Source organism: Mauremys mutica, chromosome 9 (genome assembly GCF_020497125.1).
Source record: "Mauremys mutica isolate MM-2020 ecotype Southern chromosome 9, ASM2049712v1, whole genome shotgun sequence".
Taxonomy (NCBI): Eukaryota; Metazoa; Chordata; order Testudines; family Geoemydidae; genus Mauremys; species Mauremys mutica.
The window spans coordinates 24,954,041-24,973,301 of record NC_059080.1 but is presented as its reverse complement, the minus strand read 5'-3'; the positions used below and the strand labels follow the sequence as shown (position 1 = coordinate 24,973,301).

Below are 19,261 nucleotides of genomic sequence, written 5' to 3'. Positions count from 1 at the left end.
TAAAATCCGGCTTGAGCCCCACACGGTGACCTGGGAAAATTAGATATCACCACCCCAGCTCCTCTAAGAGGCAATATTTCCCCTCTCGCAAGCACATTGTCTGAGTATAGCAAAAGCCTTTTAATAAAGGAGGGAAACAATGCAGCATTATGTTGGGGAAACACCACAAACAGGATTCATAACACAAACCATGAGCAAAAGACCCACCCCCAAGTTAGTTTGGCAGTGTCCTTTTCCCTTCAGGGTCTTAAGTTCAGCAACCCAACAGTCACGCCACCCACAGTTTCTGTCCTTTGGTCAGTGCAGCTCCAGAGTTGTGGAAGGTATGGGGGTACCTTACATAGTTGGCTGCTCGGGTTGATTGCCAATTGCCACACCTCTCTGTGGGTTCTGCTGCAGTCTTTCACCGCTAGCCACCCAGCTGGCTGCACCTCTGCACTAGCCACTCACCAATATATCTTCAGGCCCTCATACACAGCTCTCAGTGATTTCAGCTTTTACTGCTGGTACAGCTGAACAGTCCTCTTGATCAGAACCACCAACCCAGTAACTTTAGCTCTGCAGCCTGTAACCAGACTCCCGATGAAGACAAAATTAGCTCTATTATTATATAGTGGAGAGAGAGAGAGAGAAAAAAGGGGTCAAATTCAAGTTTTAGGAACCTCAGAAAGAGCCTACACTTCTAAGTACAAACATCTGTCCCAAATCTTTCTCCTTTTAGTGGGCTTTGGAATCCATGTCCCTTGCCTAGCAACTGCTGCTTAGTTGAGGATGAGTTCCTCAGTCATAAACTGCCAAGTACAGTTCTACTGTCTTTGATTCACATAACTAAGATAACCAACACTTTGTTATTCCTGCCCCAATAACAAAGAGACTGGGGATCCCACAACAGCCAAAGTGATTATTTGGGCACGCAGTGCTATCATGCTAGGCAGGGTGGGTGTGCCCATGCAAACGAGATCAGCCCCTGAAGTTCTTTTCCACAGCTCACCACCAGATGTCAGGGGAGAGCTCATTCTGATGCTGCTTACACTTCATGTGTGGAGTGGATCCCCCAATCCTCCTTTAAAAAAAAAAAATTTAAAGGAAAAACTTGGTGTAAGAATAGCATCTACTGTGACATGCTCTCAGGTAAACATTTTCAGGGCTGTAAGTCCTCAGGCTTCAGATCATAAACTCAGCAGTAGCTGGGGGCAGGAAGAAATCTCCCCTCAGCCTTCTTACATGGGTGGGAAGAGGTGAGTGAGTGTGAGCGAGAACTGTCTGCTTCCTCTGCAGCATCTCCTTGAAGCCATGCTGCACAGATGGACCAATCTTATCAAGTGACGCGAGGAGGAGGCGGGATAATCAAGTTCTAGACAGACCACTGGTCTGTGCTGCTCCAGCAGCCCATATTCCAGACATCATCTGAGCTCAGCGAGTGTTGCACTGTGCCTCTTGGAAGAGAAGCTGCTATGGGGCTGGAGTAGGGGAATGGTTCAGAAGGAGACACCATAATAAGGAGGGGAGAGAGGCCTGTAGACCCTGTTCCATAAGATGGCTGGAGTCTGTCCATCAGCTGCCACAGCTTTTCTGAGCAGTAGCAGCCCCTTTAAGTGTTAGGCCAGCCCCCAGGCTGCTCAGAAAGCCATTAACCAGCCTTAAGAGGGGGAGAGCGACCGGTTGGTGAAAAGAACATTTCATGTTTTGTCCTCATGGGGTTAACAAGCTCCCTATTAAGGGGAGACAAAGTGATGGAGAGAATCTCTCTGGTTTATGGCTTGGAAAGTTCAGCTTCCAGAGCGTTCCTCTCTTCCAGTGCCCTGACTGCCTCTCTGCAGCTTTTATCCCCATTGTGCTGTGGCTGTGGAGTGGGAGCCTTGGCCTTTGTCAGATTCGGTCTCTCTTTTTTTCCTTGGAGTACAATCTAATTAGCAGCTCAGCAACCAGTTCAAGCAGCAGGATAACTATTTTAATGGGCTGGAGGTCTGAGTGAATGGAACTGGGGGGCGGAGCAGCTGGGATTTGGAGAAGACTACAGAAGACTAGAGTTCGGTGTGTTAAACATTTACTGTGTGTTCAGGACTGTAGAATGAGGAAGCCCATAAATATCCTGACCCAAGGCTAGAAGTGGGGAGGGAGGTGAGAACATTGTGGAATGAATGCACACATCAGGGGAGAGATGGAAAAACTGTTACTAGGACTCATATAATACTATTTCGTAGCCTAACTGGCTCCTGCTCTCAGGAGGTTTTCCTGATATGTATCCTGAATTCCTTTGTTCAGTTTCATTCCCTTACTCTGATGTTTGTAAACAGAATTTTGTGATAGTAATGATAAGAGAAGCCTTCAAGGTTTTTCTTGGGACCTTTCTGAACAGCTAGCCTGAGGTGACCAACCGTTGAATAAAGGTCTAAAGCACTGCATCCCACTGCTTAGCAAAGAGACATGAAGCCTCCTGTGTTTCTGCAGAGACACAAGCAATCATCTTTAAACTGCTCCCCGTTCCTTTAGGTTAGCTCAGCACAGACATGAGATCAGAGTAACTGTTGAACCACTCTTTTTGGGGTGCCGCCCCCATGTTAATCTATGCCTCTTTCCTTGCCTTCTTGAAGACCTTTCCATTTAATAAATGCTCTTTAACCGAGACTTCTTTTTCCCTGCAGCCACTTCCAATGGGACTCTGGAAGGCCTGGAGAATAGAGAAGGTGGAGTCTGCCAGACACGCTCTATGAAGATTGTCATGAAAGTGGGACAGGGTGAGTCACTCCAGTCCTCTAGAGTTTTCTCATTGGACATGAAATCAGTATTGAAATGAAATGTGCTATGTTTTACATAGCTGCCTAAGCCTGCAGTCCATACTTGCTGAGAAGTGCTAGCGAACCCTTCGTGGGAGCTTGACAAAGTACCATTGGGACAGCAGGTTTAAAACTTAACACTACAGGAGGCTTCTCATGAAGGGACTGAGCTGGACAGGACTGAAGACTTGGTGTCTTTTGGTTGAGTTGTTTATCCTAATTGTGACATCTTGTGGGGAGTGGGAGAGGGAGGAGCTAGTTTGATGTTTTTGTATTTGATCACTAATTTATGTTGATCCATTTTATAATAAATGTTACGGTTCCCAGAAGCCTTTGGCTCACTTGATGCTGTAAAATACAGGTAATGATTATGCCCTTGGGTTGACCCATCTTTGCTCCAGGCATACCGGAGAAACAGAGAGAGAGAGAGAGAGAGAGAAGACCTATGAAGTCCCCTGTAATCCAGGGGACAGTGCAGGGTTGTTTCCTACACTTTATTTTCCTGTGCCCCAGTCTTGACACCTCTGGTTGTGAACACCCCCAAACCCTGGCCCAAATTGTTAAATGCCATTTTGATAATGAAGAGGATTAAATCATTTGAGTTTAGCAGCCAGTCATATTTCAAGATTCTGAAGCATTCATGGCCTTGTCTGGGAGAGCCCATGCAACAGATATTCTCATTGGCTGCTAATGGAATGAGCTGTTTCCATCTAATAATTGAATGTTCCATCATTACTTTCCCACAAGGGGGTGGTCTCTCCAAAACAGAGATCTAATTGGAATTATTTTTTTCCCTTTGGTGCTAACACTTTAGAAAGTTCCAGCAACTTTTTATAGCAACCTCTTCCTCTCTAGGCCCAAAGTGGGGTTACTGGCTATAGTCTGGCATGTTGATTAGGGAGAGCAGGGCAACTGTTGTTTGAGCAGTGACGTTTGCCAATTGTTCAGCAGAGTTTGAGTTTTAGGGCCCTTTTTTGGCCAACATTTATGCACACACAGCATTGTGAGCCCAAGTTACAGTAAGTGTCAGTTCCACCCCACCTTGGTTTTATGAGTCTGCTGGAAACTAGCTCAGACTCTGAGATGGATGGTCAACTGAAACTGGTTTGTTCTGTGATAAGGCAGAGTCCTCCAGCTTCCTCAGTGCAGTACATAAAGGGAGTTGCCATGTTCCTCATTGCTGGAAGAACAAATATGAATGTTGAATGCTGCAGGTCTCTCTAGAAATAGCTGAAGTTGTTTAGCCTGTGCTGAATTGGCCTGTTCTCAGTTCCCACCTAATATATAAACTAGACACAACTTTCAAGTCTGAACTATTCTGCTCCAAAGTAAGATGGCAAAAACTGCTTTCTGCAAGAAAATCCAGTTCTTAAACTAAAATGGGACCTTTCTGTGTCTCCCCACCTGCTCCATTATTGACGTGAGAGAGAGATCAAGGGCTTTCCCTCTGAAATAGCTCTAAGCAAGGATCCCTCAAACCTTAGCAGGCAAAAGGCACATTGGCAAGTTGCTAGAAGCCCAACAATTACTCTAGTTTGCATAAAATTGAATTTATTGCAACCAGTCAGGAATACAGGTCCTAGAAGCCATGTTGCCCAGACTTAGAATTGCATTCTAGCAGTTGCAGTTTCTGCAGGCCACCCTCTGCAGATAGCCGACCCAGGGAGCTTCAACTAGAACCTCGGGCATTCAATATCAGTAGTTCAGGTGAGATCCGGCAGAAGCCTTATCTTCTCTGTGGGATAGATCCTGAAGGTGATAATGCATCTACCAACACAGAGAACTACATGCTCATGAATATTAACAATGAAGGTGGCTGTAGGTCTTGTTACAAAATCCACTGCATTGCATAGGGCCCTGGCTGTTCCCCCATTACCATCCTTTGAGCAGTCCCCTGCATATTTGTAGGCAATACCAGTCTGTCATTTTGTTGCCCTGGGCCCTTCAGTGTGTGCAGGGGAGAGCGATTTTCCCCCCTAATACTAATGAATTTCACCTTCTGTGCTGTGAGATACTCTGGAAGTGATATCACAGCTTCATCTAAATGGCATGTCTGGAGCTGCAATTTAATTCCAAGAGGTACCACGTGGCCCAGCTTCCTTGGCCTTCCATGAGCTTTCCCAGTGCATGCTGGGATTCTACAAGGAGGTCATGGCTCCTAGCATGGAGAAGGGGCAGCTGTGGGAACAGGGCTGAGGCACCGAATTCTTTCTGACATCTGATGCTTCCTTGGGAAATGCCCCCAGAATAAGGGATTGTAGTGTAACCATGACCTGTCTGAGTCCTTTAACTGTGCTCTGCTGTGTAATTTTTTTCTGATGGTCGAAGCTCTCTGAAAACATTCTCTCCCCAATCTATGGAGTTCTTCTGGGCCCCAGTGATGCCACAGGCCTGACTCCAGATCACTCCCTGGATGCAGAGCTCATAATGGCTGCTTTTCGTTATTTTGTTTGATGTTTTTGGAGCCAGTATTTATAACAAAAGAAAAGGAATAGTGCTGCTGCCCTGGGAAGTTAGATTCCTTTGTGTTCACTCAGCTGCCTTTGTTGGAAATATGCGCAGACCCATGCACTGGAGCTCAGAAGGAATCTTAAAAAAAACACCAACAAAAAACTGTTTCCCCCAAAGTACTGAAATGTTCCAAGCCTGTGATGTCCCCAAACTCCTCTCTCGCAGCCTCCCAATGCCTCTGCCCTCCCTTAAAGACAATGCTTCTTTATGACTGCCCTTTCATCTGTGCTTTCTAGACTGATGCCTTTCAGGCAAAGAGGCAGACAAGGTCCCTGTCCGGAAGAGCTTACACTCTAAATAGAAGACAGCGAAATAGGGGATGGGAAGCAGCAGCCAGCAACTGACTGAAGCTGAAGTTAGCATATGGCTTGTTAGTTCCGTGGTTTTCATTTGGCAGTTAGTCTGGTTCTGTTGCCTGTTTTGTTAATGCTCCTTTGAGGAGAGGACTAGCTTTGATGTTGCTATTTCAGTAACTCCTGTGGGTTGGCCTCTTTCCTTTCTGCATCATGTCACACTTCCCAGACCAGGGGAGCAGTAACAGGAATTGCTCTGCTCTCAGGCTTCCTCCTGGTTTGCCACACTCAGTCAAGTCTCGTGCATGCCTTTGGTCTGCTTGTTAGTAGAGTTCCAGCCAGAGTAGGTGAGGCATCTTTGCTCCTTGTGTTGTGTTTGATGTGGTCACTTTAGAATGTAAAATTGGGCACATAATCAGATGGACATGAAGTGGAAGGATGGGGGATATGGCTGCAGCTGGCTTGGGTGACGCTGGCTTGTCTGTGTTGCCCACCCTCCACTGATGCTGAACAGACCATTGTCTTGCCAACGAGGCACCAAGGAAGCCATCTTGTTCTGCTCTTTCAAATGCCCTCCCTGGTCCGTGACATTTTGCTACCACCAGGGGAGCTACTTGCATTATTCATCAATGAGCAACAAATGCCTTGGAGGTGGGTCTGGAGCTCTGGGTTCTCCCAACAGCACCCATGACAGGCTCATTTCTGTGTGATACTCACAAGGTTTTAAAACTCCATGACTGTGTTAAACTGGGGTAGAGGGACACATTTATTAGCTCCCTTTGTGGGGAGGGCAAGAGGGCAGCCAAAATACCCCAGCTTCAGGTGATTGTTCCTAAACCCTAGGTGGAAACATTTGGGGGGAACAAAATACCTAATGGCGCTTGTCACATATTGTTAGTGTTTAATATTAAGCCATTACTATGGTCCAAAAGGCCCATGGGCAATGAGTCCACACAAGCTTCACCTAACTGGTTACAGCAAAATGCAGTTTGTAATGTTGTCCAAAGGGGAGATCCTGGTGCGTATAGGATTTATCCAGGAATCTACCTCTGCTTCATGTTTGTTTGACTCATTGCTGTTTCTGCTCCAGTACGTCTGGCCTTGAAGGGGATGGCAGGATTTCCCACCCTCCAAGCCAAGGGTATTGCCTAAACTCCCCCAGACTAAAAGCTATTCAGGCAATGTCACTCCTAATGGGCTTAAAAAGAAGCAGATTGCTGGCGCTTGTCTTCGGCTTGTCTCTCTTGCTCACCACTGAGATTAGAGGTCTGAGGATATTATGCAAAAGCAGCACAGGCCTTTGGCTCAAGACGGAGCATTACCAGCCACGATCTGCAGTGTCCATATTCTCTCTCTGTCTCTCTCTCCAGGCTCCATATTGGATTCAAAGTCTCACTCTTATGCTTGAGGTCCTAGCCCGACCTATGTCTTGTCACTGGTCACTTGCTTGCCCTCCTATTTGGACCCTCTGCTTATTCTGTTTCGGTCTAAAAATTCCTTTTGTGCCGTTTCCAAGGCTGTCCGGGGAATGTTTTCTCTGAGTCTTACAACACGCAGCCTCACGCCCCTCCTGCAGATCCCTCCTTCAAACCCTGCTTTGCTCACAGGCCCTCAGACAGTGACCCATATAACAGATACTGCTGAAGCCAACAAAATGACATTAAATATGGCAGCTGATGCAATGCTCCCTGTGTCACTTCAGCAGCCAGGACCACATTTCGGCTTTGTGCGCCTTCCTTCTTTGCTTGCTGTTGGTTTCCCAGCATTGTGTCTGCCATTCTCCACGTAGATTGTAAGTTCCTCCGGGCAGGGCCTGTGCTGCCAGTACTGCAGTGTTCTGCAGCACACTGTACATGTCTGGGGCCAGACTGTACGATTGTATTACTTTTGAAATGAAGCTATGCGTGGGTCACACTTAATCTAATGGAAATGCCTGCATTCTGGCAACAGATAGGAAGGATCTGACTCCTTACTTCCCCACACCCTCCCTTGCGCGCACTCTTCCCACAAAACTCTGAGCTGCTCTCTCTTCATCTCCATTTGGTCACCTTTGACATGTGTAGAACACACTGGGCCAGTTTCATGTCTGGTGTAGCCCTCTGAAGTCCGTGATGTTACCCCAGGGGTAGATATGCCCAGTCCAGGCCTCCTTCTGCAGCATGTAACCCATTGGCTTCCAGGGCCAGCCCTATGAGGTACAAAACCCTCCAGGCAGAGCTGGGGTCCAGACGGAGTTCAGGAGAAATGTTTGAGTGTTCTCAGGAAACGCCACCTAGTTTTCAGTCCTACCTTTTAACATGTACTGCTCTTGGGAAGGGGTGCCTGTGTGAAACCACCGTCCACCACCCTCTGTCGATTTGTGAGGCAGCTGATCCTATGCTATATTGTGGTCACACCGAGAATCCCCAGTTGGGATTGGGACCCCATTGTGCTGGGTGCCTTGTGCACACAGAAGATAGTGTTGCCTCAAAGAGCCCTCCCTGTAAACAATTACTGACTGTAATGGAGGACAAGATGAGGTGAGGGAGGAGCATAATGAAGATAAGATCATGCCTCACATTAGGTTAGTGACTTGCACAACTTGGTGGTCCTGATGGTTCTGAATTGTCTTAAATTTCAATCACATCTCTCTCCTTGACTTATAACTAAATCATTGTTGCCTGGTTAGTTTCTTGTGAGTGTCACAGCAGAGGTGAGTCTAGTGGAGGGATTAGAAGGAGGAAACAGTAGTAGCCTTACAAATTAATTCAGGGAGAGCATTCCCTGCATAAAAGGCAATGTGGAGGAAACCACAGAGACTGATTAGAGAATAAAAGCAATGAGGAGTCCTTGTGGCACCTCAGAGACTAACTTGGTCCTGCCATGAGAGCAGGGGACTGGACTCGATGACCTCTCAAGGCCCCTTCCAGTCCTAGAATCTGTTAAACTTATTTGGGCATAAGCTTTCGTGGGCTAGAACCCACTTCATCGGATGTATGAAGTGAAAAATACAGGAGCAGGTATAAATACATGAAAGGATGGGGGTTGCTTTACCAAGTGTGAGGTCAGTCTAACGAGATAAATCAATTAACAGCAGGATACCGAGGGAGGAAAAATAACTTTTGAAGTGGTAAGAGAGTGGCCCATTACAAACAGTTGACAAGAAGGTGTGAGTAACAGTAGGGAGAAATTAGTATTGGGGAAATTAAGTTTAGGTTTTCTAATGATCCAACCACTCCCAGTCTTTATTCAGGCCCAATCTGATGGTATCCAGTTTGCAAATTAATTCCAGTTCTGCAGCTTCACGTTGGAGTCTGTTTTTGGACACCATCATAGGACCTAACCACATCAGCCACACCATCCGGGGCTCGTTCACCTGCACATCTACCAATGTGATATATGCCAGCAGTGCCCCTCTGCCATGTACATTGGCCAAACCAGACAGTCTCTAAGCAAAAGAATAAATGGACACAAATCTGACATCAGGAATCATAACATTCAAAAACCAGTAGGAGAACACTTCAATCTCTCTGGTCACTCAATAACAGACCTAAAAGTGGCAATTCTTCAACAAAAAAACTTCAAAAACAGACTCCAACGTGAAGTTGGGCCACTCTCTTACCACTTCAAAAGTTATTTTTCCTCTCTTGGTATCCTGCTGTTAATTGATTTGTCATTAGACTGACCTCACACTTGGTAAAGCAACCCCCATCCTTTTCTGTATTTATAGCTGCTCCTGTATTTTCCACTCCAAGCATCTGATGAAGTGGGTTCTAGCCCCCGAAAGCTTATGCCCAGATAAATTTGTTAGTCTCTAAGGTGCCACAAGGACTCCTCGTTGTTTTTGCTGATACAGACTAACACAGCTACCACTCTGAAACCTGATTAGAGAATGACTTTCAAATGTGGGACTTAACCTCAAACCATCACACATCCTCTAGTTAAAAGGAAATGCTTCAAATGCAAAACCAAGGCAGGACCCGTGCCTGCCTCCAGGAATCATGCTTGCTGATGCAATAGAACACAAGGGGCAGTTCAGGCCCAGAGTCCTGGACACTGGTTGTTTGAACAAGGGAGAGAAGCCTTGTATCACTCTGGTTCCCTCTGGCCCTTTTTCTGTGTGGTTAACCTAGCACTCAGCGTTGGAGCTGGGGGACGCGAGAACCAGAGTGCATGTTTAAAACCAAGGGGAATGCTTGCCCCTCCATACATAGTAGGGAAATGTACCCAGTGTTCCTAAGCCTCTTTACCAAGCCTCCCACTCTTACCCATCAATCCCTTGCCCCTGTGCCTCTGATTCCTGCCTCCTGCCCATACAAGCATGTAGCCCTTGCACAGGGCCAGCCCAGACTCCTGCCGCAGTGCACTTGTGCACATGCAGAGTGCTGTGCTGCACCACCTTTCTGAACACCGTTTGACACGGGCCCTCAGATACCAGGGTAAGGAGTGATGTTTAAGCGATTGACGGTGGAGGAAGAGCTACAGCTCTTGATGTTGTAATCTAGCGCCTGGAAGCAGATTTCTCATCCAGTCTTTCTTTTTCACAGATCCAAATGCTGTGATCCCAGAGCAGCTGACAACCAGTCGGCCCAGCAAGGAATCTGACAATACAGTGAAAATAGCCACACAGAGTCCACGCCACAAGGTCCCGGTGGTGGAGGATCCTGGGAAGCCAGGTAGGTTTTCCTTTGCATTTTAGGAAAGAGAGGAAAAACAGTAGTGCTTTTAGTGGGGCCAGGGAAGTGGGGCCGGGACCAGCTATTGATTGCCAGAGGAGCCAAGCCCAGTTCAGTTCTAAGAGTCCAGGGAAATCGAGATACCTTAGAGCAGGGAGTTAGATCAGACATCTGCAAGCTCTTTGCACAGGTTCCTGCAAACTCCTCATCTGGGGTTCCCTCACCAGGCATCTGCTGATGTCACTGCTCAGCCTCTGTTTGGTAGGGGCATAGACAGTGAGAGGCTGCCAATGTCCAGAGCAGTGGCAGAATGGACTTGGACTCTGAAGGATAGTTCCTGGAGCTGCCTTTTCGGCTCCCCATTGTCTTAAGCAGGGGGAGTTTTCTTTTAGCACTCTCCTGCTGCTGTCCTCTGTATTGGTTGTTATCTGACAGTTTATTGAGGCAGAGTTGGGGGTGTTGGAAGAATAGAGGTTGCCTGGATTTTTGAGCGAAGCCTGGGTGAAAGGCCTTTGAAGGTGGTTTCCTGAGTTCCTGTCCCGGCTGAGAGAGAGAAGTGGAATCCGATGAAGTGTGGGAAAGCTGCTTGTTTCTCCATCTGTGATACAGACAGGCAGCCAAACTGCTCCCCTCGGGGGTCTGGAGCTGCCTTGGACTGGGGGTTAGAGGGAGGTGAGGGGCAGTTACAGGATACGGCAGGTCTACAGGCATCAGAACCCACTTTCAGTAGAGCTCTCTAGTCTTCTGGGAGGAGCAGGGACTCCTGGGGTTCATTCTGATTACAGACTGGATATGAACAGCCATCTGTCTCCAGTCCAGTCAGGGAAATGTGAAAAGAGAGGATGTCAGATTAGGGTGAGGAAAGAGGGCAATCAATGAGACGACAGTGTCTGAGAGTGTCCAAGGTTTCTCTCTTACAGTATGTCTACACTACCGGTGAAGCTGTGATTGTAGCATGGGCAGGCACACCTGCGTTACCTGTGCTAGCTAGATTAAAGCTAACAATTGCTGTGTAGACCTGGTGGCATGGGCTTCAGCACAAACTAGCAACCAGAATACAGGCCCTCTAGGGAGCCTGAGTAAATATTTTACTCTAGTGGCTAGCCTGTGCCACTATGTCTGCACTGCTATTGTTAGCTTTAATCTAGCTAGTTTGGGTAACACGGGTATTCTTACTCATGCTACGATCACATCCTCACTTGCAGTGTAAACATATCCTGAGATTGCATTGCTTCTTGAGACTGAGTAATAGGGGTTATATAGATGGGGAACCCAGTACGTGCAAAGTGAAAGAAGATACGCTGTGGACACTGCTGTGCTGGGGTCCCTCCAGAATATACCCATTCCTCCTCCTGGAATCAATGGGTCTGATGCTCCCACTCGTCAGACTGTTGCCTCTGCTATCTCAGTTCACACGGAGGAAGGGCCGTGCTGCTGACTACCATCTGTAAGGGTTGGAGATGCAAATACAGCAGAGTGGGGGCCCTTGAGGTCTTGCCAGCCCCTTGGTGTGTCCTCAAATCTGGGGGTAGTACCAGGTACATAGTTTAGACATAGCCTGTGTCAGCATAGGGTATGTCTACACTATGGGGACGATACCAGGCTAGACATAGCCTACACTGGCAGATGGGTTTTTTGTTGTAGGAAAACCACCTCTCAGAACGATGTTAGCTATATTAACAGATTTCAGAGTAGCAGCCGTGTTAGTCTGTATCCGCAAAAAGAACAGGAGTACTTGTGGCACGATCCATTGTCTACAGCCAAGCTCTAAGATACAACCGTATTTGCTCCAATCCCTCAGACAGAGATAAACACCTACAAGATCTCTATCAAGCATTCTTAAAACTACAATACCCACCTGCTGAAGTGAAAAAACAGATTTACAGAGCCAGAAGAGTACCCAGAAGCCACCTACTACAGGACAGGCCTAAAAAAGAAAACAACGAAGAAGTGAGCTGTAGCTCACGAAAGCTCATGCTAAAATAAATGTGTTAGTCTTTAAGGTGCCACAAGTACTCCTGTTCTTTATATTAACAGAAGCACTCTGCTGTCGACCATAGCTGCGTCTACACTGAGGGCTATGTCAGCATAATGATGTTGGTCAGGGATTTTTTTCACACCCTAGACCATTGTAGCTACGTTGACGTAACTTTTAAGTATAGACCAAGCCTTAGACTGAACTTCAACCCCTATCCCCTCAAATCAACTGGCAAACGCTCTTCCTCTGCCTCTTGGGTTTTGCCCAGTCTTGTATCTTAACCTTCTCTTCTGTCCCATCCTATAATAGCTACTTTTCAGTTGCCATTGCAGTACATTAGTGAACTGAGTTTCCTTTTCCTTATGCAGATGGGTGAATTTGGAGCTGGGCCAAGTGCTAGTAGGCGTACAAGCTTCTTCCCCAAAGCTCTACCAGTGTACCTCATCTCTTATTTGTAGCTCCCTCTGCTATTCCCATCCACCACTCTTGCTAAATTGGGTGTGGTGGCTTTGCAGTGGAGCAAGGGGATTAGGCTGAGATCACGTAAATTATTTTTGTGGCTTAAGCAAGAGAAGAGCCCAGGTTCCCCGAGGTGGAGGGAGAATGACTAAATGTTTGGGCCGGAAGGTCATTTCCTAACTTTAATCCATCTTGTTTTCTCCCCCACGCCCCAGGCTCCGTTAACCAAGATGGGCAGAACACCCAAGGTAGCAGTGATGGATTCTTCAGCTCTAAGGTGGCAGTATTTGCTGCAATTGGTGCTGGCTGTGTCATCTTCATCCTCATCATCATCTTCCTTGTTGTCCTCCTGATCAAGATCCGCAAGCGGCACCGGAAGCACACCCAGCAGCGGGCAGCAGCCTTGTCACTTAGCACCTTGGCCAGTCCCAAGTGCAGCGGTAATGCAGGTTCAGAACCCAGCGATATCATCATCCCCTTACGGACTACAGAAAATAACTACTGCCCTCACTATGAGAAGGTGAGCGGGGACTATGGGCACCCCGTCTACATTGTCCAGGAGATGCCCCCTCAGAGCCCGGCCAACATCTACTACAAGGTCTGAGGAGCAGCCTCGGCAACCTACCAATGCAAGAGCACTAGAGAGCTGAGGGCCCTGGGGGCAGCCGCTGGCTCTCCCCACTAGTGTGCTCGCTCTGTGAGGGAGGAAGTGAAATGAACCCCATGGCAAGACCAGGGGAGCGCAAGGGTCTCGCACCAGATAGTGGATCACTCGCTCGCACGCTCTCGCTCTGTTTTCCCCTTTGTATTTAGTTTTGTAGTTCTCAGCTTTTGTAATCCCAAGACTCGAGGGTGGGCCTTCAGCATCCTCCTCCTGCTTCAGACTGCATCCTGGCTCTCAACGCATCTAGCCGTGATATGGCCCTAGCTGCGTGCAGCAGCCATTGTGTGTGGGCGCTGTGCCTTTCCTCACTCTGATGCCCCTGGCGATACTACAAAACTCTGCCCCCTCTTGTTTTGGAGATGTCCATTTCAGCTTTTCCATCTATATTATGTTAAGTATTCTTGTGTTTGGGGCTGTGCCGGTTGTTGCTTTGGTCCAGGATTGTCCTAGGAGTCGGATTAACTTGTGGGCCCTAGAGAAGAACCTCCACTCACCTGAGGAATGAGCAGCTTGCGGCAGCACTTTGCGTAGGCGTGCCAAGGACGTAGACCCTGTGCAGGGAGGAGGCTGACAAACCCAACCTACTATTATTATTATTATAATTATTTTTTAACTTTTGTAACGTTTTTATTTTTGTGAAATATTGGTGGGACTCTGAGCCACCACCTGCAGCCTTCTGGCATGCTTTTCTCCCTCTGCCATGCCAATCCCCTGGCCATGCTCTGCCAGAACACGAACTCTCACCTTCTGCTGTCCTTGCCATTTTAAACTTTTGTGTTCGGTGTGTAGCAGTCGACTCTTGTTTATCTGCTTAAATGGGGCGGGAAGAAGAGGAAAAATATAACTCAAATGGTCAGTGCATGAGAGAATCCAGGGCTCTACCCCATGTCACTCAGAGCCAGGAGCCTCCTCCCCTTCCACAAGACAGTAACCTTTGTGGGAACTCCTCCAAAGGTGTGTCTTCCTCATAGCATGGCCCTCGCCCGATCTCATTTCCTAGGACAGAGGCTGAGCTAGTTTCTCCAACATCAGGGAGAGGGCAGTAGGACAGCGTTCACTGATCGCCTCAGTCAGGCTGGATCTGGGACTGGGCTGAGAGAAAAGGGTGGGAGCCTTCAGTAACTTAGTCACAGGGTTCATTCTTGGCTCTGTCGTTTCAGCAGATCCTGAAGCTGGTTTGCTCTTTGGGTTCAGGCTACAGTGCTTCCATTTGGACAGGAAACGAAGTGAGTCATGCCTGCTCTGAAGCCCGTACTTGACACATTCTCAGGAGGCTAGAGCAAGTGTGAAGAGAGCAGGAGAAGGTGGCTAGGAGGAAGAGAAAGCAAACTGCATCGATATTGGGAGTGGGCAGATATTCAGTGGCCACAGCAGTTAGGCTGTTCTGGCCTTGGCTGAGCTGGGGAGGTTGGTATTCTGAGTAAGCTCATAGGCCATCTAGGCCCCCATGTACCCCAGCAGCCTCACCCCTTCCACAGAAAGCAGCTGGGCCTCTTCTCCCGCTGACCCTCTTGTTTCTAGAACTCTTACACATTTCCCTAGTGACTGCCAGGCATGAGGCTTGTTTTAACCATTGTACCGTCACCCTGGCTGGTCGCGCTCTTTGTGCAGGCCCTTCGGGAGGTGAAGGCAGAGACTTGCTGAGTTTCTTGCTGTGGCACATCCTACACCAAGCCTCATGGCTGAATTGGCTCATTTCCTTTCCCTTCCGTTTCTGAAAAGCAAGGATTTGGCTTATCCAAGCTGGGTCCTTTCCTTTTGTGTTCTGGGAGCTGGCTTTTTCCCACCTATTGCTGAGTCACTCCCAGATACGTTTTTGGTAGGAGGGGTAGCCTAACCCTGAAAGAGTAGCCCTTAATCATCACTACTGAGGCCTCTACCTATTAGCATTAGGAGCTGCTATCTGTTCCATGCTACCACTGCAGGAATCTTGTGCAGAAGGGGGAAAAACAAATCTTGTGATTGGCTGGCCTCTAAGAGCAAAGCCATTCATTCAACACTAGAAGCGGGGCTTAGCTCCTCGATGGCTTCAGCAAATGCTATTGATTGCTGTTGTCATGGCATGAGCACCAGTCAAAGACCCTGCACCATCCTCCTGATTTACCAGGTAACAGATCACCCTATCTGCCTCCCTCCCGTGTATGCATGTGTCCCATCTCGCAGGGCGGGAATGGCTGTGTCCTACAGTACAGAGGGAACCCTTCACAGGAATACTGCAGTTCCTTGCAGTTATGGCCCCAGAGCTAGTAGTAACATGACTGAGTGGCAGTGTCTGAGGCCATGACTGGGATCTTGGAGCATCTTTGAGAAGGTCCTGCCATGCTGACCTTGTTGTGTCCCAGGGGTAGGTGGCTACATTCCCAGTCTGTCCTTTGGGGGGATTTCCCAACATCTCATAAAAATGTAGGGTTGAAAGGGATCTCGAGAGGGCAAGTGTAGCCCCCTTTGCTGAAGCAAGACCAAATAAACCTAGACCGTCCCTCACAGGTGTTCAGAGACTATTAGGAACACATTAGACAATGATGGGGATTCCGCAACGACCCATGGGAGCCTATTCCAGAGTTTAATTACCCTTATCGTTAAGAAGTTTTTCCTAACATTTAACCTGAATCTCCCTAGTGCAGTTTAAGCCCATTACTGCTTGTCCTACTTCAGTGGGCATGGAGAACAATTGTAACAGCCTTTCACATATCTGAAGACTGTTGTCAGGTCCTCCTCACCCCAGCCGTCTTTTCTCAAGACTAAACAAGCCCAGTTTTTTTTTTAACCTTTCCTCATAGGTCAGGTCTCCTAACCCTTTTCTCATTTTTGTTGCTGTGCTCTGGACTCTCACATCTTTCTTAAAGTGTGGTGCCCAGAATTGGACACCGTTCTCCAGCTGAGGCCTAAAAGAATAATTGTCTTAAGTGAGTGTGATGTGATAATGAGGTGAGAGCCAGTGCTTCTGTGATCTTGTGTGGCTGCCTTGGCGTCTGTCCCTGGGATGGGGGTTTTCTGACCCTTCTGATGCTGCCTCCACCTCATGCATGAGAATGGGTGGGGAGTGAGAGAGTTGCTTGCTTGTTGCTTGCCTTTTCCTTTGGGAAGTGGCTGCTTTGGAGGAAGTAGAGTGTGAGGGGTAGAACTTGTGGTGGGAAGCCATTCCCTTAACTTGTCCTTGAACCAAATAGTGAAGGTATTTCCAAGAGACAGAAAGTCCCTTCTCCCTTCTGTCCTCTCTGTGAGATTCAGGTATGGAGCAGGGGAAGAGTCATCACTCCCCCCATGCAGGGCCTGCTCTGCTAGGCACGGTACTTAGGAGTCATTCAGTCCACTGGACTCACCCTGAGGCTGCCCCCAAGAGCATGTGGGCTGCTGCCATCTGCCTTTCCCAGCCCCATTTCTGGGCGGGGATTAGCCATCTTATTAGTTTTCTGGATCCCATTTGTAAATCCATGAAAGGAATTGGCTAGAGCACAGTGTCTTAAACTGTTTTATCTTTGGAGCTGCAACTGTTGCATGGTGGAGACCTGCACTATGGGAACCAGAGGCCGTCAAGACATGGCAGGGGCCCACAGCACCCATGTCAGCCTCCAAGCTGGGTTCTGCTTTAGGTGCTTGGCTAATGCCCTAGCGCTCCCTCTGTTTTCCCTGCATGTTTCTTTCGTGTGAATTCAACCGTTCATGTTTACCGGTGGCCCCAGAATTGGCTGTTTGGAAGTGCACAGCCGGAGAGAACCACCGTGCTATGCGGCTGGGGGCGATGAGCGCGTGGCTGCAGGCAGCAAGGGGAGATGTGGCCCAACTCCGGGTACAGCTCAGTAGGCAGGGAGAGGGAACACAAGGTACAGCATACATTGGGGGACTCCGCTGTCCTGATCTCATTACAGGGAGTCTCTCCTGAATCCTGGCCTTGTGCCTTCTCCCTCTAACCCAGGGCACTTATTTCCATAAGGCATCTGTAAAACCAGGAGGGATCTGGGGCCCACGGAGTTCCAGAGGGGAAAGCAAGCACTGTGCTCTGGAAATGGCCTCCTGGGGGCTGCATCAAAGAGCAATTGTTTAGTTTTTTAGAAATGGAAAAATGAGAGCTCGGGGTCGAGCAGAGCAGCATTCTCTCTCTCTCTCCCTCCAATCCCAGACAGGGCAACAAGCAGGATGCCCCCCACCCTCCACTTCTCAGCACAGTGCAAGGCAATAAACCGCTAGAGTCATGGCTGCCTTCACAGTGCGGGGAGAAGAGCCTTAGAATCACAGGGAACTTAACCTGATCCCATTGTCCTCCCGGTGGGCTCTGGGCTGAGACACAGCAGAAGGGGCACTGGTCAGCCGCCAGCCTCTGAGAGATGGCAGGATGGAAAGAGGTTTCATTTTGCATCTTTCAGTTTTGCTCCCTTCCCAAATGCACCTTTTCTTCCCCGCTGTGGGGTCTGTGCAGGATGCCGTGCTGTGCCGCATAGCTGCCAGGCTGGGCAGTGTTTTGCCAAGGTGTTTCTAAAGGGCTTAGACAAGAGTGCACTTTGAGGCTTGCTCGGCTGAGGTCGTCGGCCAAGGTCCAGGTTTTTCAGGACTCCACGGAGGATTGACTGAGTCTGTTGTGTAAAATTGCGAAAAGATTCTAACCTTAAAGAAATCCCCCCCACCCCCAAAAAATCAGCATCCTGTTTCCAGGTGCAACTAAAACAATCGAGATTCCTAACGCTGGAGAAGCAGCCCAGCCTGTGTGCATTGTTAAAGAACCGTTTGTTTACGAGGAGTTTCACCTCCCAGCCTGGAAAGGCGTGATTGGCAGTGGTTTGAGATTTCAATGGTCAAGCTGGGGGCATGCTTGATGGGAAGGGCTAGGAGACGCAAGGGGCCTAGCCAGCTGTTTATACCAAAAGTAGATAAATACAATTATTCCAACGTTTATTGTTAGCTCTCCAATGTGATTACTGCCCCCTGAATGCAGCGACTGTCTGCTCACCCCTCCCCCGCTTTTCTGGGCTTTTTAAATCTTAGTAATCTACTGCTAAAGAAAGGTCAAAACCACCCATCATCAACAGAATGTGGGTTGCTTGTTCATAACCCCCATAAACGTAACTAACTCTTCTAGCTGTGGGCAGCTGAAAAAACTTGTAACCATGTCCAGGGGTGAAATCTGAACTGTAATCTTGCTACACCTCAGTCTGCTGGGTCCTAAAACTGAGTGTCCCTTTTGTTCTTTTCACTGAAAGAATTGAAGGTGTTTCGTTTTTGTTTTGTTTGTGTGTAAATACTAGTCTTTTTTGGAAGAAATAATGTAAAGATGTTTTGTATAAACTCTGAATTATTTTCTGGTTGCTTTTTCTTAGAAAAAGAAATGAGAACTAAAAAAAAAAAAAATAACTGCAAGAACGGGTGTAAAACATTGTCATACCGCAATCAAATCCAGGAGGCTCATCAGCTAAAGGGTGTGTGTGCGCGTGCACTTTGGTGGAGCCATGGAGAATTAGGGAATGGGGTCTTCATTACACCGCGATGCCCTTCTGACAGCAAAAATTACTACATGACCCCAGGAAGAGGGACTGAAGCTTGAGCCTACCCAAACCCCACCACCCCATGTGGGGGGCCAAAGGGGGCTTGTAACATGACCCCACCGCCCAGGGTTGAAGTCTCGGGCTTTGGCTTCAGCCCCAGACGGTGGGGCTCAGGCTTCAGCTTCAACCCCAAGCCCCAGAAAGTTTAAGCCACCCCTGGTGACCCCATTAAAATGGGATCACGACCCACAGTTTGAGAACCACTGCTCTAAAGGCTCTAAAAGCAGTTGGTAAACCCACCCCCCCCCACATTTTTAAAAAAGGTTTTAAGCCAAACTCATGAATTTGTGGGGCCTATCTCGTGATGTGTGAGTTGTCAGTGCTGGGTGGGATGTTAACCCACCCCTCTTCTTTGTCATTGATAAGTGAAAGCTAAACTCTCCCCAC

General features: G+C 48.1%; 1 protein-coding gene across 3 annotated transcripts in view; it reads left to right on the top strand.

Annotated features, from left to right (window-relative positions):
* The window catches only part of EFNB1 (ephrin B1), a 133,555-nt gene extending 114,931 nt beyond the window's left edge, over positions 1-18,624 (top strand). For all 3 annotated transcript variants that reach the window (XM_045030485.1, XM_045030483.1, XM_045030484.1), the window contains 3 exons: positions 2,646-2,738; positions 10,108-10,236; positions 12,889-18,624. In XM_045030485.1, the coding sequence (XP_044886420.1) occupies positions 2,646-2,738; positions 10,108-10,236; positions 12,889-13,277 (611 nt within the window). In that variant the 3' untranslated portion in view covers positions 13,278-18,624. The remainder of the gene's footprint in view (positions 1-2,645; positions 2,739-10,107; positions 10,237-12,888) is intronic.
* Positions 18,625-19,261: the final 637 nt, after the last annotated feature.